The sequence below is a fragment of the Macaca nemestrina genome, chromosome 11, assembly GCF_043159975.1.
Source record: "Macaca nemestrina isolate mMacNem1 chromosome 11, mMacNem.hap1, whole genome shotgun sequence".
Taxonomy (NCBI): Eukaryota; Metazoa; Chordata; class Mammalia; order Primates; family Cercopithecidae; genus Macaca; species Macaca nemestrina.
The window spans coordinates 132,034,819-132,059,745 of NC_092135.1; the positions used below are offsets into that span (position 1 = coordinate 132,034,819).

At 43.6% G+C, this 24,927-nt stretch overlaps 1 protein-coding gene across 9 annotated transcripts in view; it reads left to right on the top strand.

Annotated features, from left to right (window-relative positions):
- LOC105473878 (transient receptor potential cation channel subfamily M member 8) overlaps window positions 1-24,927 on the top strand; it is a 97,652-nt gene that overhangs the window by 14,520 nt on the left and 58,205 nt on the right. For 7 of the 9 annotated variants that reach the window (XR_982559.3, XM_011728023.3, XM_011728022.3 and 4 more), the window contains exons 4-11: window positions 5,284-5,440; window positions 6,902-7,079; window positions 10,769-10,941; window positions 13,608-13,782; window positions 14,851-14,918; window positions 17,793-17,990; window positions 21,731-21,833; window positions 22,944-23,062. Coding sequence is in view for 8 of the 9 variants with exons in the window: in XM_011728023.3 (XP_011726325.2) it covers window positions 5,284-5,440; window positions 6,902-7,079; window positions 10,769-10,941; window positions 13,608-13,782; window positions 14,851-14,918; window positions 17,793-17,990; window positions 21,731-21,833; window positions 22,944-23,062 (1,171 nt within the window). In the remaining variant the exon portion in view is untranslated. Of the gene's footprint in view, window positions 1-5,283; window positions 5,441-6,901; window positions 7,080-7,153; window positions 7,329-10,768; window positions 10,942-13,607; window positions 13,783-14,850; window positions 14,919-17,792; window positions 17,991-21,730; window positions 21,834-22,943; window positions 23,063-24,927 lie in introns of those variants that run through there. The other 2 variants (XM_011728029.2, XM_011728030.2) reach the window with 2 other exon arrangements.

Below are 24,927 nucleotides of genomic sequence, written 5' to 3' on the forward strand. Positions count from 1 at the left end.
CAGAACAAATTCCTCAACACGTTCTCAGTTACAGATGTTCAATCTAACTGGCATAAGTGGAAGCTGGAGGGGGGATTCTGTGGGGTGTGATAATGGGATCTTGTGGCTGAAAAGCACAGCCCGATCCAGGGCTTCAACAATGTTGCCAAGACTCTGTTTCTTTCCACCTGTTGTTTCTGTCCTTCTCTGATGGACAGGCTCCTCACTATTGGAGGCAAAATGGTCATTGTTGGTTGTGCATTATCAGCTTTCCACGTGCCACTTACAGCAAAGAGGGCCTTGCTCCTAGCAATTCCATCAAAAGTCCTGGGCTGATGTTCATGGCTCTTAATGGTCTGGCTTGGGCCATGTGCCTATCTCTAAACTAACCCCTAGGACTGGAGGATGGATTAGTTGTGTTGGACAGTGGAATATGTTGATTGGCAAGCCTTGGGTGATGTGTCCAGGTGAACCCAGTGCAGAAAGGGATGATTCCTCATGGGAAAATCAGGGCACACTTACTAGCAGAAGGGGAAGTAGATGCAGGTTAGGGAAACCTATGGCTGTCCACCTTACAGTGCTTGATTACACCTCAAGTCTGGGTCAAAATGAAGGGAGATGTGGTGGGCAGCCACAGCCCTCAGCAACACAAGCAGAGCACAGGAACACCTCAGTTCCCATCTCAGAAGGGATGCAAGGATGCAGGATTCTATAATCTTTGAATCCCCCATATTTATTATTTCTCTCTCGCCATAGGTAGTGAGAACACTCCATGTAATCTAAGTTACCCATCAGACAAGGGCATCAAGTGAAGTGACGATTAATTATATTGATACCCTGGTTTTGCTGTTACTTGCCACACTAGATGACATAAGCTGCCAAAGTCTCTCCTGAGAGTTTCCAGGGTTGCCACCCTGGTGCTAAGCCCAACGCACCCTTGCCTCTCTACTCTGACTTCTTGTGGATGCCACTGCAAGATGGTGCCGCACATTTGCCCCTGCTGCTGTGTCCTCTGAGATGTGCTGCCAGCTTAGGAGCCACCTTCTGGCACACTATGGGTAGTAAGCTCCTAGGTCTGGATTTGTTCTAGTCCCTTCTCACTTCCTTGGCCATGCTGGGTTCCAGGTAGAAACAGAAAGAATGCTACCTTCACAATAGCAGCACTGTGCAACAGAACTTTCTGCCATGGTGAAAGTATTCTATGTCTGCACCATCTAATACAGTAGCCGCTAGCCACGTTTGGCTATTGATCATTTGAAATGTGGCTAGGACAACCAAGGAATGTTTTTAACTTTATTTAATTTCACTTAATTTAAATACAAAATTAAACAGCCATGTGAGGTCTGTGGCTACCATACTGGACAGTGTAGTACTACAGGATTCAGACTTGGTCCAAGGGGGTAGAACTAGGGTCTTGATGCTTTCCTGTCCTCTTCATTTCTCCTATCTGTCATCCCTATTCTTCCTTCAGGTATCTGCACTCCCAATGCCTTCCTGGCAATCTCTCTTCTCCATTTATAAACCAATTCATACAAATTGGTGCTTAGAGGGCTACCAGCCCACAGACCAGAGCTGCCAGGCAGCTCTCTTGGTCAAGGTCACCTGTGACACACCCCTACTCTTAGCAGGGAAAAGGGCTCAACAGTCTGTTTTCAGTTATAGCAAGAACAGGTGGTTCAGGGAATTCTCTCCCCCATCCTCCAATGAGCTTGGGTGAGTGGACAGTTCCCAAAGGATGGTGGGACAGTGGAGGCCATGGAGAGAGAAGAGGAGCATGAGGAAGCAGCCTGGGCTCAGGAAGTGCCCTAACACTTAGGAAAGGAGAGGGCTGAGAACATCGTTCTCAATCCTGGTTGACATTTTCTTGGCCACACTGAGTGATGCCCTGGGAACTGTTCCAACACAGAGGCGAGTTTGCTGCTGGAGGGTGATTTTGGATCCAGTCTCTAGCTCAATTTGTATAGCTTTAGAAAATATTAAATGCCTGGAGAAATATTTTGAATAGGGATCATTTTCATACTGTGTGGTAATTAAGACTTTTGGTTACAAGGAGCTCAACTACCTACACCTAAAGAGGGATTTACTATAGGGATAAAGAAATGCCACCTAAGATCAGACAGTGGCCAGGCCTCTGGAGTGGTTAGAAAGAGTGACTGATGAGGGGTACTCGGCAGGTCTCCTCTGTCCGTTCCTGACTCCGCCTCTCCCTACACACCCTGTCCTCTTCTTTCTCAGAGTAGCTATGATTGTGTTGTGGTGCCTGATCTTCCACGTCACAGGCCCAGACCTACAGAGAGATGGGAGCAGCTCCTTTGGTCCTAATTTCAAATTCTTAAGAAAGGGATGCCTATGTCAATCCTGGATTAACTTCCCATCCTTGGGCTTGTCAATTATGAGCATTTCCACAATTCAGTTATATGAACAGGCTCATCTTGATCCTACTGTGTAGACGAGGTTGGAGAGAAGAGACAGTCTCACTGGAGTCTGTGTCAATGCACCATCTCTAGCAGGGACCTGCCCTGATGTATCTCCAGCAGCATCCCCAACCCCCAGGAGAGCAAGCTCCTTGTGAGGATTGCTGCTGAGAAGCATTTGTTCCTCATTATAGCGTCTCTTTGTTGAGTGGCTTTGGTAGTTACCCTGGGCTTCCAGTACTTCAAGAAGATCACTAGTAGCAGAGCAGCTCCAGCTGAAGCCAATTGCATCCAGGCAGCAGAAACTTGGCCACAATTTGGCTGGGAATCTATCTGCTTCTGGAGTGGTCATAAAATTTGCCCATAAGGCAACTCATTTCTGCTCCTGTTGTGTTTTTAGAAAGTCATAGAAATGCATATATCACTATTACCAGCTTGTAAACGAAAATGTGACCTCCCACCACAGAGTGCTTTTAGAATTGATCCTACATTTTGCCATATGTTAAATAAGGTGAACAGTGATGAAGACCTTGAGAATACAGCCTTTCTCTTGCCATGAACAGTTATTTATACTTAAGCTTGTATTCTGGAAGGAAAACATATCTACTTTACAAAAATCGTTGAGGATACAAACTATTTAAAAGAAGATCAATCAATGTATTTATTCACTCATTTTTTCATTCATTCAAAGGACATTTGCTAAATGCCCTGATGTGCCAGAAACATGGGGACAGAGAATATAAGATAAAGAGTCCAGCTGGAAGCAAACCCTAACAGGATTTCCTCAGTTTATATATTTTTGACTCAGCCTGTGCAGGGGATCCTTGCTCCAGAGTCACCATGTATGGTTGCCTGGGCTGTGCACTGCACAAGGATGCTGGGGGTGAGTGGGGTTGAATCTTGTTATCTGACCCTGCATCCTGGTACTGACCCACATCTGCAGAGGGGGATGCCTTTCCTAGTAGGTGAGTGGTGAATGCGTGGCCACAGACTTTATTGTGGGGTCTAGGACGTGGAGAAGAGTGATGGAGGCACCGATCCTACCAGGACTTTGGCAACAGGTGTAAACTGGGACTGTCCTGGGCAAATCAGGGCATTGAGTCACCCACTGACAAAAGGAGAGCTGTGCCCTTAGGGCCTGTTTCAGTGACCAAACATGTCTCCCACTTTGCTGCTCTCTGGCCTTCTCGGGACAGAACTCTCTGTTCTCCTTCTCCATTGGCCATGGCCCCCTCGAATCCCTAGCACCCTTGGATCTTGCCCAAAGATTGGTCAGAGAGACAACAGGGAGAGATGCAGAACCAAGTGGGTGGGGCAGGCAGAAGGAAGCTGGGAGGAGGGTGAACAGTGCCTCACTGAGCGGGAGTTGTTTTTGGCTAAATGGGAATCTTGGTGGTTGTTGCTCCTGTCTTTGGAGACCACATTTCTCAGGATGCCCTCGATAGAGAGGTCAAATAGTCATAGAATGTATTTTTAGATTTTTTTTTAACTGCATTTTTGCTTCTTTTCTGTTGCCACTGCCTTCATTAATCCTTGATTTGCATGTATGGCACCACCATAACCTAAGTCACCTTGAGGGAGCAGGTGCCACATTCCAGGCCCAGCGAAACACTCTGCGTCATTTCCAACCCTCATGGCAAGCCTGACAGGGGAGGGGCTGTGCGAGAGTGAAAGGAGGTGTTTTGTTTGTCCCTCTGCACTTTGCCAGCTGTCGTGCTTAGCTATTCCTAAGAGACCAACTTAAGGGCAGGAAGGACATCCAGCTCGTCTTGGGCTACTGTGAAGCTCAGCCCAGGGCTGACTCAGAGTGGATTTTCAGTCAGTATCTGTCAAGTGACAGTGGTATGTTGGCAAAGGCACAGGGCAAGAGGATTTACCACTGACTGCATATCTTTTTATCCTGTTCCAATTTCCTGTTATGCCTCTGTGTCACCTAATGGATGAATTTAGTTCCACTGCATTTTTAATGAGAAGAACTTGTGTTCATTTACCGCACAGTTTGTCCTCATCTACCCCAAATTATTGGAAGTCTCTCTAGCAGCTAATGTCCAATAAGGAAAGGATGATCTCTCTAGAGTCTGGAACATTTTGGGTCTCTGCCAAAGGAATGCATCTTCCCGGTGAGTTCGGCCCATGGGAAGGATTTTTCACCTCGCTTCAGAAGAGCCTTACTGGCTGGGCAAACTGGCAGGGTTGGTGCTGAGGTGCTGAGGCCAACTCAGGGCTCCTGTGGGTTATGAACTGTTTGAGAAGCTGAATAAAGTTTCCAGATTTCTGAAACTCAGTCTCATAAGTCCCATGGACCGAAGCTAGATTCCATGAGGGCAGGGGTCTGTTCTGTCCTATCACAGAGCCAGCTTGTTGGTGAAGAGACAATAAACAACAGGGATAAAACATTAAACTAGCTTCCTTCCTTCCTTCCTCCCTCCCTTCCTTCTTTCTTTCTTTGAGATGGCATCTGGCTCTGTCGTCCAGGTTGAAGTGCAGTGGTGTGATTTCAGCTCACTGCAACCTCCACCTCCTGGGTTCAGGCCATTCTCCTGCCTCAGCCTCCTGAGTAGCTGGGATTACAGGCGCCCACCAATATACCCAGCTAATTTTTGTATTTTAGTAGAGATGGGCATTTACCATGTTGCCCAGGCTGGTCTTGAACTCCTAACCTCAAGTGATCCGCCCACCTCACCTTCCCAAAGTGCTGGGATTACAGGCGTGAGCCACTGCGCTGGTCCACATCAAACTAGTTTCTACGCAAGCGACTGAGATGATGAAAACAGTCTGAAAATAAGACTTGAAGGTATCCTTTGTGTGTCTATTTAAGTTAACAATGCCAGTTTCCATAAGCAGGCTCAATGAAATCCTTCCTTCCTGTCCACATCACCGTGCTTATCAGGGAGAATGTGTGCAAGTGTGGCTATGCCCAGAGCCAGCACATGGAGGGCACCCAGATCAACCAAAGCGAGAAATGGAACTACAAGAAACACACCAAGGAATTTCCTACGGACGCCTTTGGGGATATTCAGTTTGAGACACTGGGGAAGAAAGGGAAGGTAAGCAGTGGTTTTCTGCTTTGGTAGCTAATTCATAGGCCAAAATGACCTGGGCTACCTTGATTTACTTGGAATTGTCTAGTAAGATGGAGGCAGGAGAGATGGTTAGTGAACACCAAAAAAGACTGCAGAAAACGAGACATCTTGTAAAAGCCAGTCAGCAGTTATTAGGCTATGCTCAACAGGAAAACTCAACAGGTAAGGACTGGATTATCACCTAGCCTCCTGTGTCCACACACAAAGCAGGCATCCATGCCACACCCATCTTGAGCCCCATTGCTACCCAGGGCCCCATGAATGCTTTTGTGAACCCTACTGTTTAGCTCTGTGTACTCTTGAGGCACATATGGCCCTGAATATGCATTCCCTCCATACTCACTGTGCAAGCTCTCCAGCAAGGTTTTGCAAAGGTGTTTAATGATGGGAAACAGCCCCTCCTGCATCCTCTCTGCCCCCAGTCTCAATGAAAGCACTGTCCACAGGCTGCTCCTGCAGGGCCCGGGCCTCTCATCTCCCAAACCCCCACGGCATCCCTGGGAGATGACTCAGCCCCATCCACTGCTGACTCTCCCCAGGGCCTCTGCCCCGGAGTGGGCCGATGCCCTCTCTTGCTGCCCGCAGCTCTGCTCACCTCCCTGTGGCCTCAGCAGGGCTGCTGGAGGACTCCCTAAATGCAAAGCCCACCCTGTTCTTACTCTGCTTCAAACGCCTCAAGGTACCCCTCTGCCTTCAGGACAAAGTCCAAAGTTCTCCACGTGGCCTATGGGGCTTTTCCGGGCCCCTGCAGCGCCCCCGCTCTCCCCACAACTCTGCTTTCCTTCTGTGAACCCTGAATATCTAAGACAGGTCTCAGTGAATTTAGAAAGTTTATTTTGTCAAGGTTGAGGACGCACGCCCCTGGCACAGCCTCAGGAGGTCCCGACAACACGTGCCCAAGGTGGTCAGAGCACAGCTTGGCTTTATACGTTTTAGGGAGACATGAGACAATTAATCAACATATGTAAGATGAACGCTGGTTCCTTCTGGAAAGGTGGGACAACTCACCAGGCAAAGGCGGGACAACTCGAAACGGGAGGGGGCTTCCAGGTCATAAGTAGACGAGAGACAAACGGTTGCATTCTTCTGAGTTTCTGATTAGCCTCTCCAAAGGAGGGAATCAGATCTGCATTCATCTCTGCGAGCTGAGGGGTGACTTTGAATAGAGTGGGAGGCAGCTTTGTCCCAAGCAGTTCCTAGCTTGAATTTTCGGGCCCCAAGATTTATTTTCCTTTCACACTTCCATTCCTCGTGGGTCCTTGGCATGGCCCCCGCCTGGGACTCCCAGTGCCACGATCCCTGCTGCCCCCACCCCGCCCCTCTTCTAGAAGCAGGCAAGCGTGGGAGGGGTGTTGGCGCGGATGCTAAACCCCGACCTCAGGAGAACACAGGCTTATCTTGATGCTTCTGCTCCTCCCCCCATAGTATATCCGTCTGTCCTGCGACACGGACGCAGAAACCCTCTACGAGCTGCTGACCCAGCACTGGCACCTGAAAACACCCAACCTGGTCATTTCCGTGACCGGGGGCGCCAAGAACTTCGCCCTGAAGCCGCGCATGCGCAAGATCTTCAGCCGGCTCATCTACATCGCGCAGTCCAAAGGTGGGGGTCGGAGCAGCGACCCGGTTCTTCCATTCGGGCTGCACCAAGTTTGGGGAGCAGAGGAGGCAGTTCCCGTGTGCAGTTCCGGAGAATCCGGATGCTGCTAGAACCATCTGATTAATCGTTATTTTATTGAAAGCAATATCCTCAAATGAATGGACGGGGAGCTCTGGCAGATAGTGGGGGAGCGTCACAAAGTAACTCTAAATCAGCGTTAAGGTGCTTCCTTAGGGGAATTTTTTAAATCTTGTAAGCTTTTCATTTTGTTATTAACACACGAAAAATTTTCCCCAGAGTTTCGGTTCTGGCGAATTGAAAAGGACAGTTGTAATTTGCTTGGTCTGTAATTGTGAGATCGGTGATGCACTTTTGAAAGTAGTGACGGTGCCTGAGAAATTGTAAGCATCCTGTGTCTGATTGAGGTCAAAGCAACTAAGGCTGTGTTACTTGAAACACTTTCTTTCTTTTTAACTTTATATTTTAAAAAGTTTTGAATCTACAAAAATGTTGCAAAAATAATGCAATGAACATCTGTACATTCTTCACCTAGATTCACCAATTGTTAACATTTTCCCACATTTGTCTCATCTTGTTCCATAAATATCTACATATGATTTTGGGGGAAACTGTTGAAAGCAGGTTGCAGGAATCATGATCCTTAACTCCCTAAGTGGATGAACATGCCCCTCCTGAGGACAGGGTTTTTTTTCACATAGCCCAATATAATTTTCAAACCTGAACAGTTACCATGGACCAATACTGCTATCTCACAGTTTACACTCACATTTTGCTAATTATCTCAACAAAGTCCTTTAGAGCAAACATTATTTTTTCTCAATTTGTATTCCAAATCGATTTAGCTTTGCTTTTTTTTTTTTCTTCTTTAGTTTTCTTACATCTGGAACTGGTTCTTAGCCTTCCCTTGTCTTGCATTACATTTTTTGAAGAGTATAGGCCAATTGCTTTGTAGACTGTCTCTCAAAGTGGAATTAGTTGATGTTTGTTCATGATTAGATTCAGTTTATCCAGCCTTAACATTTAAAAACCTCTTTTGGCCGGGCGCAGTGGCTCAAGCCTGTAATCCCAGCACTTTGGGAGGCCGAGACGGGCGGATCACGAGGTCAGGAGATCGAGACCATCCTGGCTAACATGGTGAAACCCCGTCTCTACTAAAAAAATACAAAAAACTGGCCGGGCGAGGTGGCGGGCGCCTGTAGTCCCGCCTACTCGGGAGGCTGAGGCAGGAGAATGGCATAAACCCGGGAGGCGGAGCTTGCAGTGAGCTGAGATCCGGCCACTGCACTCCAGCCTGGGCAACAGAGCAAGACTCCGTCTCAAACAAACAAACAAAAAAACCAAAAACCTCTTTATGCAGAATTAATATTGACTAATAGAACTAAGGAAACGTGTCCTAATCTAGATGTGGGCTTTTTTTTGTTGTTGTTGTCAGGAAGAAACTGAGATGTTTTGTTTTGTTTTTCCCATTTATTTTTCTCAGTTTCCTGACCAACCAGAGGGGACACTGTGGGTTGTCACTTTGATACAAAATTGAGCAACTCAGCTTCCTTGCTACTAAATCCTGAACACACCTTGTTCATTCACCAAACAGATACTTACTGGATGCCTATAATGTGCTAGAAATTGTTTTATGTGCTAGAATACAGCAGAACAAAACAGACAAAAAAAATCCCTGGGCTGGGACGCCTATTTCTATGTAGATGAAGTGAAGCGATTGAAGAAGTTGAATAGTTTCATTGTTGCTGGTTGTCCACTTGGAGTGCTACCTTCATTTCCCATTGTCTCATTTTAAAAGGGAACGTTAAATGGCTGAAATGGTTGTGAAGTCAATCACTGTAAGCATGGGTTTTGCAAAAGAGAAAAGGATTGCCCAGTCAGGAGATGGGAGAACAGTTGTCAAATCTGCTTCCTCAAAGATAAGGATTAGGGATATTTAAGGAGTTAAGAGGCGGTTGTTCTATGGCGTGGGGAAAGGTGATAGGCAGTGGAGAAGGAATGAGGTAATTGGTGGTTTGTGCAGGTGTAGTCAGGGTTCATGGCTCTTCATAGGACACCTGTTCAGAAAATGGCAGTGTTAGCGTGATCTGAGGGAGGAGTTTTGGCCCTCTGACATTGAAAGGTCATCTCTTGGGCATATGTGCACGCCCAGTTGAAGAGTCAACAGTCTCAGCTGTTTTGAACTGGATAAGAGCAGCTCGCTAGTTCCTGAAAAACAACTTTAGCAACTGTTATCATAGTGACGTATATGTCAGAGATGTTATCTAGAAGGAAACTAGTGGTGATTTAGTTATATATTGTTTGTCTACATGACTTTTAGCTACATAGATTTTAAAATCAACTAGATGGAAGCAGTTAAAAGCAAGCAAGGCAGGTGAAGTTTGGCAGGCTTGATTAGGTTAGCCCTCGGTGTCAAAATCTGTCTAGAGGAAGGAGACCGTGTGCTGAGAGGCTGGATTTATGCCCTGTAAGAACTGGTTAAAAGAAATAGGTGTAAAACTTCTAAGGATCACATCATACTTACCTGAAAATATTGGAAGGACTTTGATGTGGAGATGACTAAAATTGTTCCTCATTACTGAAGACTGTAGTAAAATTAGAGAATGGAAATAGTCAACAAAGGGACTTTCTAACGATTGGAGGAGGGGGCTGCCTCTCAGCTCCTGATGCTTTCTTACAAGAGCTAATCCAGAGAGGCCAGTGACCGCTCTGAGGGTAGATTCGTACGTGGGCAGCATATTATACTAGGGTCATTTCCAACTTTAGATTCTAGTTTTATGCTAAATAATATTTTTGTAGGTATAGTATTTATTCTACTTTGCCCCTCCCCAATAAAACCCTGTATAACCCTTAGCTTTGAGAAGATAATCAGATCTAAACCTTAAAAAGGCCAGCATACAGAATTGTGTTTTATAAAGCAAAGTTATTGACACAAAGGCTATCCAAGGAAGATTCATTCGAATCCAACCAATATGGGGGTCCAGGAGCAGAGTGCCCGGCTTACCATGGTGGCATTGCCTAACTTGTTTAGAGACTCTGGTTAGACATTCATTGTCCATGAGAGTCCTCTAGAGACTGGTTAAAGATGCAGACAGATTCCCTGGACCCACCTCCCAGAGAGCCTGATGAGGTAGATATGGAATAGGGTCAATAATCTGTTTTTTTGTTTGTTTGTTTGTTTGTTTTGTTTTGTTTTGAGATGGAGTCTCACTCTGTTGCCCAGACTAGAGTGCAGTGGTGTGATCTCTGCTCACTGAAACCTCCGTCTCCCGGGTTCAAGCGATTCTCCTGCCTCAGCCTCCTGAGTAGCTGGGATTACGGGCGCCCACCACCACGCCTGGCTAAGTTTTGTATTTTTAGTAGAGATGGGGTTTCACCATCTTGGCCAGGCTGGTCATGAACTCCTGACCTCGTGATCCACTCGCCTCAGCCTCCCAGAGTTCTGGGATTACAAACGTGAGCCACTGCGCCTGGCCAAGAATCTGTATTTTTAAGTGAACACTTCTCAGCAGCACTGTCTGAGGTCCCCTCTTCTTCCTTGCCATACAACATAGCTGCCAGTGCTGTGTCCTGACGCCTACAGGGATGGGGACTTGATTTTAGGGGTCTGTGAGTCCAGAATGGAAACTTTGCCCAGTGCCGGTTGACCATTTACTGTTCCTATGTGTTGACAGGTGCTTGGATTCTCACGGGAGGCACCCATTATGGCCTGATGAAGTACATTGGGGAGGTGGTGAGAGATAACACCATCAGCAGGAGTTCAGAGGAGAATATTGTGGCCATTGGCGTGGCAGCTTGGGGCATGGTCTCCAACCGGGACACCCTCATCAGGAATTGTGATGCTGAGGTACGGGTGGGACAGGAGGAGGTCTGCTAGGTCACATGGAAGAAAGACCATGGCATGAGCCTGTGGCCTGAACCCTGGGGCTCTGTGATGGAGCCAGACCATGGGGAAGTCTGCCTTGCAAGGAGTGTCTTTGGGACCTTAAAGGAATTGAAAACAAGGATGACGTACATAATTAACTGCTGGGAAAGAGTTAACAATGAATGTTGCTTTGTTCATTAAGATGTGTTCTCAGCAATCTCATATCAGAGTCAGGTTCTTTATTCTTTATAACCAAGGCTTACATCCATTTCAGGAGGGCTCAAGCCCAACCGCAGTATCTTGATTGCTTGGCTACACTCAGAGGAATACAAATCAATGGATATTGTCCTTGGTTAATTTGGCATTAAGAAGGTTGTGAGACAACCCCCAGCCTCCACCCGGCAAATGTTTCCCGTGAACATATTTAGAGAATAATGAGCCTTTCATGTTAAAAATACAAGGTAGACATATGGGTTTTGTATCAAGTGTAGCATTTTGAAAACAACATTTCTAGTAGTTGAGGACCTTCTTAAGCAACAGGTGTTCTCTGCCCAGAAGCTTTGGGCCAAATGTTCAGATATCCACATTTAAGCTATACCTTCTCCCATCTGGGCTCCTTAGAAGCAGCAAATGTTAAGGATTTTTGGAATTGCTGTGATTCTTCTTTTAGAATTATTTTATTTTTGTGTCTTGGTTACCATTTTTGAGATATATAAGGGGCAGGGGAGAGTGGGAGGTGTTTTTTTGTGCATCTTCAAGGAGGAAGCATGGTAGAGGGGGAGGAGGGTACATTTCGAAGACAGAGAAGTTGGGGTTGGAGTAATCATTCCTTTTCGAGCTGCATAGTCTGGAGCCAGTTCCCTTCTTCAAGTTTTTTATAATAATAACCTATATTGTTATGGGACTGATTTATCTAATTGTACAGAGTGAATGGTAGCTTCTATTATTATTATTACATGCTCAACAAGGGATGGCAAAATGGTTTCACATAAAATGCCAACTTCAGGGATGAGAGTGGCCTAGAGCAGGCTTTTGAGGACAGTGGCAGGCTAAGTGGGAAAGAATACCATTATCAATTAGCAATATTTGTAATGGGCACGGGAGTCCGGGAGTCAATGCAGTGTTGTGTAATTATCCCCATGGTAGATGCAGTACATGTGTTAATTCACAGACTCACAAAAAGCCTTGAAAATGTAGGTATTTTTACCCCTGAATAGGAATGAGAAAAGACTTCAAAATCTCCCTAGAGGCTGCTTATAGGGCCCATTTCCTGGCAACAAGTAAAACTTGAAATGAATATATGAAGATTAAAGAACCTGCCAATCATTTGGAAATTAAGAAACAACCAACTATCCCAACCATCTGGTAAACAAATGTAGGATCTAGAATGATCTTTCAAAAATATAATATCAGATAACTTAGAAAGCAATGCAAATGAAAACATTACCTATTGAGAATAATATATATTAATATATCAGTATGGCCAAAGCCGCACTCAAAGTGAAATGCATAGCCATATACCTTTATTAGGAAAATTAAAATTAATAAGTAATTCATTAATCATAATAACAAAACCTAATGTTAATATAATAGTACTTACTGTGTACTAGGTTCTATTCTAGTGTTTTACATATATTAACTCATTTGATCTTCATAACAAAACTATGAGGTAAGTACTACTGTTCCCTTCTCATTATAAATGAGAAAAGTGAGGCATACAGAAAGTAAGAAAGTTTCTTAGTGCACAGATCTCGTTAGTGGCAGGTCCATGGTGCACAATCTTTTAACCACTACAGTATTCAAATTAATACATTTTAAAAATCATATCACCAGCAAAACTCTGAATTCTTTCTGAATACTATTTTTTCCTTCTGTTCTCCTTGAGTTTTGGTGGTGATATTATTTTTAAAACTTATTAAATTCTATTCTTGGAGTTAAGATTGAAAACTTTTTAATGCAACCCTGATACTTTAAAAACTAAATGCCTTTGAATGGAGCTTGAGAGTGAGGAACGTTTTTGGTAAGGATTCCTTTCTTTATGTTCCTCAAGCAGCTTTTTATCCTCTGGTATTTTGGGGACAAAGTATCCATTTAATTACTTCTTTTTGTGGTCCTGTTGCTGTGCACTTCTCAAGTGCAAAGACTATTTCATTCATTTTCTAATCCCTAGATCCTGGCATGGGTCATGGCATATGATAGATTCCAGACAACTATGTATGTGTGCATTTCAATGTCTGCTTCTACCTGTATTCACACACACACAAATACACACACACACACACACATTTGCACATACAGTTTCCTGAATGCTGAATTTCAATTTTGTTGAATTTTTGCAAAAGAGCACGGAGCAATGAACCAAGAATGGGACTGGGAATCTGATCCTTACATTGTCTCTGGCCATTTATGAGAAAATGAGCACGTGACACTACCATTTTGAACTTCCATTTCCTCATATTTAAAAGGAAGTCGGTGCTATAAGATCACTAAGATCCCTCTGAATTTAAAAATTCAGAATTTTTAAATCTGGGAGGAGGCATAATATAATTGAACCTAAAGTATTAGCTTTCGTATGAATATGTAAAAATATCACCATGTATCTTGACTGATAATACAGTCTCAAAGACAAGCTTCCCTGTACTTTTCAGGGCTATTTTTCAGCCCAGTACCCTATGGATGACTTCACGAGAGACCCTCTGTATATCCTGGACAACAACCACACGCATTTGCTGCTCGTGGACAATGGCTGTCATGGACATCCCACCGTGGAAGCAAAGCTCCGGAATCAGCTAGAGAAATACATCTCTGAGCGCACTATTCAAGGTCAGTGGTTAGGAAGTAGGACACCAGACATGTACAATAACCATAGCAGCCACAGCATCAACAACAATCGCTACCAACTATTGAGTGATGCATGAGAAACACGCCTGATCAGGTATTTTTATTGCCAAAGAACTGTTATTTCTCTTCTTTTTTCAACACACCAGGAATGCTTCTGCCAGGGTCATTGTGGTATGTACCCTTCAACATGCTGAAGACAATGATAAATACGGCCATCTTCCACTGTAGTTTGTCAGTATCAAGAGCTGGCTGTCTTCTTCTGGTAGATACCATTTAAGATCAAATACGATCTGCGACGACAAATATGAGTTTGTGAAACAATGCAATTAGCTAGGAGAGAAAAGATAAAACTAACCTACTAGTTTAACAATGGTATGGTTTACTTTTGTGAATCTTGGCTACTTCTGAGTAACAGAAAACAGTGGTCTCAAGAGAAGAATGCAATAGTTGAGTGAAAGCCATTATTTGCCATAGTTAAGTGACATGTACTTTCTTTCTTCCTGTGGACAGGGTATTGAGATGTGTCCTGCCGTTAAACAAGATTACCTTGTGATTTAGTGATAGACATAATGGCAGGAACTTGTTGGAGATGTTCTCAATTATTTCCCTTTCACAATTGGACATACATGAGGGAAGAAACTATATATGCAATAAACTCTGTTGAAAGACCACTAGTTATGCCAAGTTCTCACTCACTCAAGAAAGCATAGGATTATGCAAATGAGTGAGAGCATCATTATTATAAGGATAAACTTAAACCTAGTTTAATTTATAGGTGCAAAGGTAAATAATGCACAGGCTTTAAATATTTAAATATGTATTTTAAGTATCAATGACAAATTGCAACATGACCCATGTCATGCTATTACTAGCGTGGGGCGAAAACACTCATCCGTCTTTCATGAGTAGATAATGTTCAAGTCCGTGAGATGTGAAGCTGTCTCTCCACACCGTGGCTCACGGGGCAGAAGCTCTTGGTCCAACTTTTCACAGTGGTAGATGAGTATTTCCAATGAGCTCAAAATATCCTTTACTTTTTATGTGTTACAGATTCCAACTACGGTGGCAAGATCCCCATCGTGTGTTTTGCCCAAGGAGGTGGAAAAGAGACTTTGAAAGTGAGTCCTGATTTAGTTTTCTAGAAGGTTGGTTAATAAACCTATCCAACAGATTTGTATTTTCAGGGATTTGAGCTTATCTAATCTAACCTAGTTCATTTTACTACAGCAAGTAGGTAGTGTTTACCCTCCACATACCGTTCCCCTCACAGACTCCGGTTGTTCCTCAGTCAAGAAGATTTGGGAGGAGAATTTCAGTGACATGAATAGCCTGTGTACTTGGTGTTGGCCCTGACAATCAACCTGCCAAAGAGAAGAGGTGACATTAACTCAGGAGACTTAAAGATTGTAATCAGCATACGTATGAGAAAGCTATGGCCACCCCATCTACATTGAGATGAGCTATGATCGTACACACACAGATTGCCCCCAAATCAAATGTTTCCAGACCACCTAAGGCCCATTTATATGCCATGTGGGGATACAGGTATGTCGCATGATGGAATCCCAAACCCTAAGTGATTCTGAGATCATGGAAACTTCTTGAATGTTTCTGCACCTGCCCTATTGAGCAACTGAGCAGGAATTTGACTTCCCAGCCAATCTGTGTGGACTCATGACTGAGTTCATCCTGCCTGCAGCCAGGCTTCTGTTTGACGTTTTTTGTTGTTTGTTTGTTTTTGTTTGAGAATCCACTTGAATCAAAACCTTTTATTCATTTATATTTTTATTTATTTGTTTTTAACTTTTTGGTTTAGGGGTACATGTGTGGGTTTTATGTATAGGTAAATTGTATGTCACGGGGTTTGGCATACAGATTATTTTGTCACCCAGGTAATAGGCATAGTACCCCATAGGTAGTTTTAATAAATAAGCATAGTACCCCATAGGTAGTATGACTGCATTTTAGTAAGTATTGTAAACAATTTTCAAGAGCTCATTTTTCTAGGAATAGCACAAGAAAGTCATTTTTAACTCATCTTTTTCATGAATTTCCACAATGATTTGCGTATTCCTCCTTTTACACACCCTATTTTACCTCTAAGACAGGGAATAGATTAAAGATACCTGTGACCCTCGATCTTTCATCAGAGTAAATCCCTAGAGCTAAAAGTAAGTGCTGGCAAAGTTATCTGGAATCATCATCTAGTACTTCTCGTTATTCTTTTATGTAACAATGGTCTTTTTCTTCATCCATTCAACAGATATTTATTGAGTATCTACTATGAGATTTACAATTGAGACCATGGTTAAATAAAAATCTTCAAGGAAACATTAAAATAGAGATTTTTCTCAGTGTGTGTCAGTGTATCAAAACCTTTTTATGTCTAGTGTTCCATTATTGGAACGCTAAGCATGTGGGAGTTATTTATATCCTACTGCTCAAGGTCATCGCCAAGGTGATCACCAAAAATTCAAAAAATTGCAACTTCCAGCATAAATGGCTCGAATCTGAAAAAGCAGCCACATCAAAGAGGAAGAGGGGTGGAGAAAAAGTCATTGAAATACGGTTACATTTATTATCTTACCAGAGCAAATATTAGATTTGGAATGAAGATTTCTTGGCTTAGGGTGTAGGGGGAGACTGGAGAGCTGCTGCTGATCTAGGGCACTGCATTTCTACAGCAGTTTCCAGTGCCGTCTGCTCAGCCAATTAACAACCTACAGTAGCGGGGACAGGAGAGGTGAGGGGAACTAGGAGAAAATACTCAGCCAGGGCCAGGCACTGTGACTCAGGCCTGTAATCCCTGCACTTTGGGAGGCCGAGGCAGGTGGATCACCTGAGGTCAGGAGTTCGAGACCAGCCTGGCCAACATGGCAAAACCCCGTCTCTACTAAAAAATACAAAAATTAGCTGGGCGCAGTGGCAGGTGCCTGTAATCCCAGCTATTCAGGGGGCTGAGGCAGTAGAATCGCTTGAACCCAGGAGCCAGAGGTTGCAGTGAGCCGAGACTGCGCCATTGCACTCCAGCCTGGGAGACAGAGCAAGACTTAGTCTCAAAAAAAAAAAAAAAAAAAAAGAAAAAAAGAAAAGAAAAGAAAAAAAGAAAGTATCCAGCTGGTGCCTCTGCATCGCTTCCTGGTTCAGCCCCCATCAGCACACCCACGACCGCCTGTGGTGCAGACACTTGAGGCACACAGAGGGACCCCAGCCTGCTCTGTGACTCTCACCCTCTGTGGTCCCCAATCGTGGCACCACACATCTGGCTTTCTATGTGATGTCTTCTCTAAGGAAAGCACTCAGACCTAAAAACAAGTGCTTTTCAATTTCTTTTGTACCTCTAGGTAGATCATTGTATCTTGCTGTCCAGTGATTAGAATCCTTAAAATATGATCCTCCTCTGCTGACCTCTGCAGTTATTATAAAGGTCATAAAAGTGTGCTAAGTGTTTATCCAGAAAGAAGATATATTTATTCATTTTTAATAACAGGGGCAGGGGAAATTATTTGAGGAGGGAAATGTGTGAGTAAACATCACATAAAACATGTGGTTGCTGTTTTTAAGCTATTTTCATACCTTAAAAGTATGAGTATTGGTTACTACTAACCTCTTTCAGATAAGCTATCAACAGTAATGCTGAATACAGTCTTAATACGTGCCACTCAAATCTATTATGTCAGTACTTGGAATGATCGATTTTGTGTACAGGGATATTTTAAAGCACTTACCCATGGAAAACTTAAGCTAGTCATATGTGTTCTTATTATGGAACTCGTTGTGGGTGCAAGATTTCATAAAGCAGGTTACATTTCTCATTCATAAAGCAATTGCCAACTTTTGATTTGCTTCTGAATTAAAATAAAAACCCCAAAGGAAAAAATGGAGGGATGGGTCCATGTGTTTTTACCAGCTTGGCTCAGAACCTTAGTCCGGAGCTGGGTTCTATGGACCAAGGTCTCTTTGATCTGCCTGACTCTGTCTCCTTCCTCCAGGCCATCAATACTTCCATCAAAAGTAAAATTCCTTGTGTGGTGGTGGAAGGCTCGGGCCAAATCGCTGATGTGATCGCCAGCCTGGTGGAGGTGGAGGATGCCCTGACATCTTCTGCCGTCAAGGAGAAGCTGGTACGCTTTTTACCCCGCACGGTGTCCCGGCTGCCGGAGGAGGAGACTGAGAGTTGGATCAAATGGGTGAGTTGTTGGGACCGTGTCTGGAGGCTGAGAAAATGAGACTAGTTTGTGAGAAGGGAGAATGCCTTAAACGCCCAACTCCACCAGCAGCCGTACATATTCGATGTTTTCTCCGTGCCTTTCAGACTCAACAGGTGACTTGCTGGAAATTGAAGTTCAGTAAGTTACATGGCTCACCAAGTGTATGATATTTCTACTTGAGATATTGCATTTTTCAGAGTTTACTGAAAAAGGGAAAACTGATGGTTTTATACGAATGTTCTTACTGGGACGTTGCAATATCTTATTCAAGTCCAGGAGAGAGAGAGACAAAAGACTCTGGCAAAAAGAGATAAACATATCAGCCTTACTGATGATGAAGGCAAAGTTGAAAGAGGTGGCTTGAGGTGCAGAACATTGGACCTGCATATGCTAAGTCTCAGAATAAGACAGATGAGCCCACCCTGACACAGGCAGCCCCGGACACCTGCTGACCTCCCTGCTGGGCTAGACATGGAGGCTGCAGACCAGGGCACTAGTACTTTGCAAGGAGCAAAGCCCAGTGAGAGAAGGAGAGGGCTGGCTGGGCAACGCCAATATTGCTCCCCAACCCTGAGTAGGGCTAAGTGAAAGAGTGGAGATTGACCAGGCAGCTAATTGTGATGAGGCTTCTCCCTATGGAATTCTGTTGATTGGGAAAAGCAGCACTCGCTTTCCAAAGTGCTTATATATTTTTGATTCTCTAGGCATTCATACTTAACTACTTTGAGTCAGTTCTGAACATATAAACAGGGCTGGGTGCAGTGACTCTTGTCTGTAATCCCAACCCTTTGGGAGGCCAAGGCCGGAAGATCGCTTGAGGCCAGGAGTTCAAGACCTGCCTGGACAACGTAGTGAGACTCCGTCCCTACAAACAAACAAACAAAAATTACCCAGACATACAACTCTAGTACCAGCTACTTGGTAGGTTGAGGTGGGAGAATCACTTGAGCCAGGGAGTTTGAGGCTGCAGTGAGCTGCAAGCCATTGCACTCTAGTCTGGGTGACAGTGAGATCCCATCTCAGGAAAAAAACCAAAACAAACAATCAAGAAAAGCATATAAACAGGCCATTTCCAAAGTATACATATCAAAGTAAGACACTGCGTATTGATTGCATATTGATTACCACTCTCAACGTCATTTCCTGTGACGGATGGAATAAATTCAGTGGTCAGTTCAGGGATCCCCATAGAGGAAGAAACAGATGACTCCTAATTTATCCACCAAAGACAGCCCCAGGTCCACTTCAGTGACTTTCCTCTTACTCCTTGTACAAGCTGGCTTGCCAGGTCTTGACCAGGCTGTGTCCAACGAACAGAGGCCATCTGAAGGGTTACCACACCCTTTATAAGGGATTTTGATTTCTGCTTCATGAAAACGGTTACAGGCAACTCATCTGAAATAGGCTAAAAGGCATATTGTACCTTCTTTGATTATATTATCCTTTCTGCAATTCATAGCTAATTCATATTCATACTGAATATGCTAATGATATAATTATAATCACGTCAATCAGAAGACATATATCAATAATAAAAATTAGTCTGGAATTTTAATTAGGCACTCATAAAGGGCTTCGCAATTGGTATAGATTTCCCAAAAGACCAAGCTCAAGAGTGGGATTATTAATTAATGAATGTATACATTCAGGCAAATATTAATTAGGCAACTTTCCAGGGCAGTCCTGGGTGTCCTCACTGACTATGTAGACAAGCAGCCCCAAACCTGGACTCCCAGCTTCTTGATCACTCTAAGTGACGCATTATACCTCTCCCACTGGACTCACACCTTCCTCTCCTAAAAGCCACCACGGTTATTCCCCCCATGCCTATTTGTCAACTTCTTGAGAACTTGACCCTTCACAGTCTTCCAATCTATCAACCGATCTAGATATCATTCATTTATTTATTCATCTTTAACTCTCATTTATTAATTTATTCAGTAGATATTTGTTGAGCACATACTGCGTGCCAGGTTCTGAAATAGGCACTTCAGAAAGAATTGCGTACACAACAGAAACAGTCTGTGTTCTCATAGACAAAACAGAAGTTGAAAAAAGGTTTATGTCGAGGGATGACAGTACAATGCATTCTGTAATTGCAAGCTGAAATGGGTGTTCAGAAGAAAGGTAACATGGATACAGAAAGGCAGGTGCTGAGGGAGCCTGGACTGGTGTGGGGCTTTCTGGAAGGCTTCCCAGAGGAAGTGACATGAGAGCCAAGATCTGAAGGATGGAGAGAGTTAACGACGTGGGGGCTGGGGTTGTGGTGGTGGTGGGAACTGCATGTGCAAAGGTCCTGAGGTAGGAGGCATGCCTGAGGAGTGAAAGACGGCCATGAGGGTGGAAATGGTGAGTGGGAACTAAGAACTTGTGAGGGCCCAGCCCAGGAGGCTCCCTGGGCCCTGTTTGGTCTTGTTCAAGTGTAATGGGATATTGTTAAAAGGTTTGAAGCAGGGAGAAAACGAGATGGGAGTTGTGTTCAGGAGAGCTCACTCTGGCAGCAGTGGGGCAGAGGATGGAGGAGGCAGGAGTGTGCGGGATGGCGTCCCAGCTAGGAGGCCCCTGTGGCTGTCTCTGGGGTCCATCGGTTTACTTGATATACATATTCATTTTCTTCTTCTTCCTTTTTATTTCAAAGGAAAAGAAAAATAACTCCTGGGTTCTGCCCACCTCCCCTTGTGCCCCAGAATTTGGGGAACTTCAGACCTCCTCCCTGCCTGTCAGTCCTAGCTGGACCCCTATTCTTCAGCCGGAACAAAGGCTGCAGACGGATGAAGAGGGGCCTTTCCTTCATGCTATCATTCCCGTCCACCCTCTCCTTCAAAATCTCCATGGTTTATCTTTTCCTGCCGTTTTCATTGATTTATTCATCAGCTACCTGCGTGCTTTGAACTAAGACCTCCATCGCCGCCTTTCCCAGGCAGCTGCAGCCTCAAAAGTTCACCTTCTAATTTCCAAATCCAAGTGCTCTTCTTGCCATCTTCAAACAGCTAGATGCTGAGACTTCGTCTCCCACCCAGTGGAGCCTCCGCAGTTCCAGATCCTTATTTCCAAGTGTCGCCAGGGAAGCCCACCATTGCCTCAAACTCAGTCTAATGGAAGGAAACCAGACTTGCTCCCTTGGCTAGAAGGGGCCCTACTCACCAAGCTCCGGCTGGGCTCGCCAGTGCTCGTAACCTTGGAATTACGGGGTTCTTTACTTTTTAAAATGTCTTAAAGTTAAACATTATAGAAAAATAACAAAGGACAATGTAGAAAATTCTTAATCTTTTTCTCCAGTTTCCAAGTCTTCTTTCTTGTTTGCATTTGAGCTTTTATTTCCTATCGTTTAAATCTTTATGGGCACACTTGGATGGTGTCTACGGTCTTTTATTGTCCCTTCTTGATTTACTCAGTCGTTTAATAACTGAGCATCTGCCATGTGTCAGCTTTGTGACACACACACATGCACACACGCACGTGCACACAGACGCACACATCCCTAGTCAAATGAGGCTCTCAGCTTTTTGATAGGGGCTTTTTGATACGTGTGCTCTTATATAACCGGTACTGTATTCTCACTGTAGTCAAGGACTCATTACAATTCCGAAATGAGAAGCTGATCTGGAACTCCACTACAGGTGGTCTTTTTAAAAAAGATCTCTCACAAAAAGAAAGAAGTTTATGCTCCTCATGCCTAAAATCTGTTGGCTGACAACTTTGTTCTTTAATTTCACCAGCTCAAAGAAATTCTTGAAAGTTCTCACCTATTAACAGTTATTAAAATGGAAGAAGCTGGGGACGAAATTGTGAGCAATGCCATCTCCTACGCTCTGTATAAAGGTGAGTAAAAAATAGCTCCTTTTGAAGTGTCAGCTTTGTGTTGCCTTCTGTGGCTCTTCCTGAGGTACATTTCTTTTATAAAACAGCTTTATTGAAAGGCAAGCTTGTGCTTAATTTTGATGATCTTAGATTGGAAGCTAGAATAACTACACTTGCCCTGGTGAGGTGAATCTCCTTGGTCATATGTATTTGGTAGAATAATAATTTTTATGTCATTAAAATACTTGTCAAACACAATCACAGTAGTCTCCAAAGAGCTTTTTCTAACAGTGGTTGAAAATAGTTTTTTACTGGGCCTCAGATTCCTTTGAGAATATGGCAGAACTATGGGTCTTTGTCCTAGCATTCTACATATTTGTACACATATGCACACATACTTCACACATAAGTAATTTTGCATTTAATTTCAGGAGTTTACAAATTTCCTGAAGCTTATGAATGAAACTCAGGTTAAAATATTCTCATTCAGGATCTTTGCTGCTTTAGAATTCCATAAAGTGGATGTTACCCATAGTAAATAGATCCTGGGTTGTCTAGACTTGAATTTGTGACTGATAAATGTAAATTAGCTAGAGTAGAGCTAGGCACATTGGAAGTGCAATTAAAGCATTAGCAATTTATTAGAATCGTTCTTATTGTACTTGCCAGACATTTGGTTATAAAAGTATTTATTAAAATGGAATTATATCTGTACAGATACGTAGATGCAGAAAATATTAGCTCTGGAAAAGACAAGAATAACAATGTTGTAAGGTGGCTTATTGTTTCATAGATTTAGATGTAGCATAAGTCAGATATGGCCTTGAAATATAATGCTATGGAATCTGAATCTATGGGAAAAACCTTAATATACCATTATTACACCATTAGGATATTCAATGGAAAAATGTTACTGTAGCCTGAGTTGATCCCCATTATAAACTTTGGGACATACAGGATGTGGTTAAGAATGAGTGAAGATAGAGTGAAGGACAGTTTGAGTGTCTGAATGTAAAAGAACATGCTCAGCATCACCTGTGATAAATAGCTCTGATAATTGGCCACACTGAATGGTTCTGACTCTTATTTCTGGGCCTTTGGTGAGTTGAGTCTTTTCCTGCCCTCTTACAGCCTTCAGCACCAATGAGCAAGACAAGGATAACTGGAATGGGCAGCTGAAGCTTCTGCTGGAGTGGAACCAGCTGGACTTAGCCAATGATGAGATTTTCACCAATGACCGCCGATGGGAGGTGAGCACGAAGCTCTCCTGGGTTATTCTAGTGTTGGGTCTGCACAGTGGTCTGGGCAATGGCTGGTTCATTTCCAGCAAGATTCAATGCTGAATCTCTTAAAGGATTGTTCTATTCCGGAATATCAGGTTTGGTGAGTCTTTATTTCCTTGTCTGCAGCATGGGGTCATAACATTGACTTAGTAGGTTTGTTGTGAAGAGATAATAAAAATAAGTGGTCTAAAATAATATCAACTCCACAGTGCCTTCAGCCACAACATGAGGGTGATTCCCCATATGGGTGCAGAGATGCAGATCTCCTCCTGGATGTGCGTGGGCAGATGTATGGGAAAAATATGTGTTGGATGATTGAAAGTAGCTTAACTACAGATCAAGACGGCAGCACTCTTGCTCCCTGCCCCCACCTGCCTAGCCAAGTTCTGATTAGATAACTGTCCGTAATGAGATGCATAAGAGACAAAGAGAACAACTTGACTGACGCTCCCCGGTGAATGTCTTAGAGCAGGGTTACAGGTCCATGGCCTGTTAGGAACAGCAGGAAGTGAGCAGTGGGCAAGCAAGTGAAACTTCATCTGTATTTACACCAGCTCCCCATTGCTTGCATTCCTGCCTGAGCTCCGCCTTCAGTCAGATCAGTGGTGGCGTTAGCTTCCTATAGGAGCACGAACCCTATTGTGAACGGAGCATGCGAGGGATCTAGGTTGTGCGCTCCCTATGAGAATCTAATGCCTGATGATCTGTCACTGCCTCCCATCACCCCCAGATGGGACTGTCCAGTTGCAGGAAAACAAGCCCAGAGTTCCCACTGAGTCTACATTATGAGCGTAGTACAATTATCTAATTATATATTACAATGTAATAATAATAGAAATAAAGTACACAATAAATGTAATGCTCTTGGATCATCCCAAAACCATCCCCCCAGCCTGGTCAATGGAAAAATTGTCTTCCAGGAAACCAGCCCCTGGTGCCAAAAAGATTGGTGACTGCTGTCTTAGAGCTAGAAACCAGGACTCCCCTAGCCACATGAGCAGCTTTAATATGGAAGTTGCACATGCAATAAAAAGCATTTTTTTTTTCTTTCCAGCAGACTGCATTTTCTCACTTTTCAATGTGATTAGTGTTTTAGGATTGCATTTTCCAGCAGTATCCTCCTGTGTACAACTAAAGTGCGGTCAGCCCTAGGAGCCTTGTTCAATGACAATTATTATGAACCATCACACTCAGTTTTATAAGGCTGCTTCTTTGTTTTCGGCTTTTCCCAATTAATTTCAGTCATTAGGGGGCCGTGATAATATACGTACTTTTATACATGTATGTATAGATTTGAAGGTGCATATATTTCATAACTTTCATTCTTGGCAGACAGGGTCAGAAAACACTTTCAGGAAACATGCTATCAATTTTAATGAGAACAGCATAAATAAAGTCATGGCTTATGAATTTTTAAATTATTCATTCCTTTAGCAAACATTATCTTGTGTATGGTGTTTGCAGTACAATGAACCCTGCTGCACATTGCAAGGCTTTAATTAGTGGAGGGAAAGTGGAACTATAAGTAGATCCAGTCAATTGGTTCATAAATGAATTACTGTGTGTGAAATGTTCTATTTAAGTGAGGTCAGATAGTACAAATAAACTTAGGCACGTCATGAATGGTACATTTAATTTTATTAACTCAGCTAAAGATTGTTAAGGGTTAAGGGCACAATGGCTGAGGAAATGGACTCTGGAGTCAGCCCATTTGCATGACTTTGGGCAAATTATTTAACTTCCCTATGCCTCAGTTTCCTCCTACAGTGGCATGTTAGAGCCAGCTTGTATTGGCTGGCAAGAGCCAACTACTAAATTTTTAGAGATTTTTT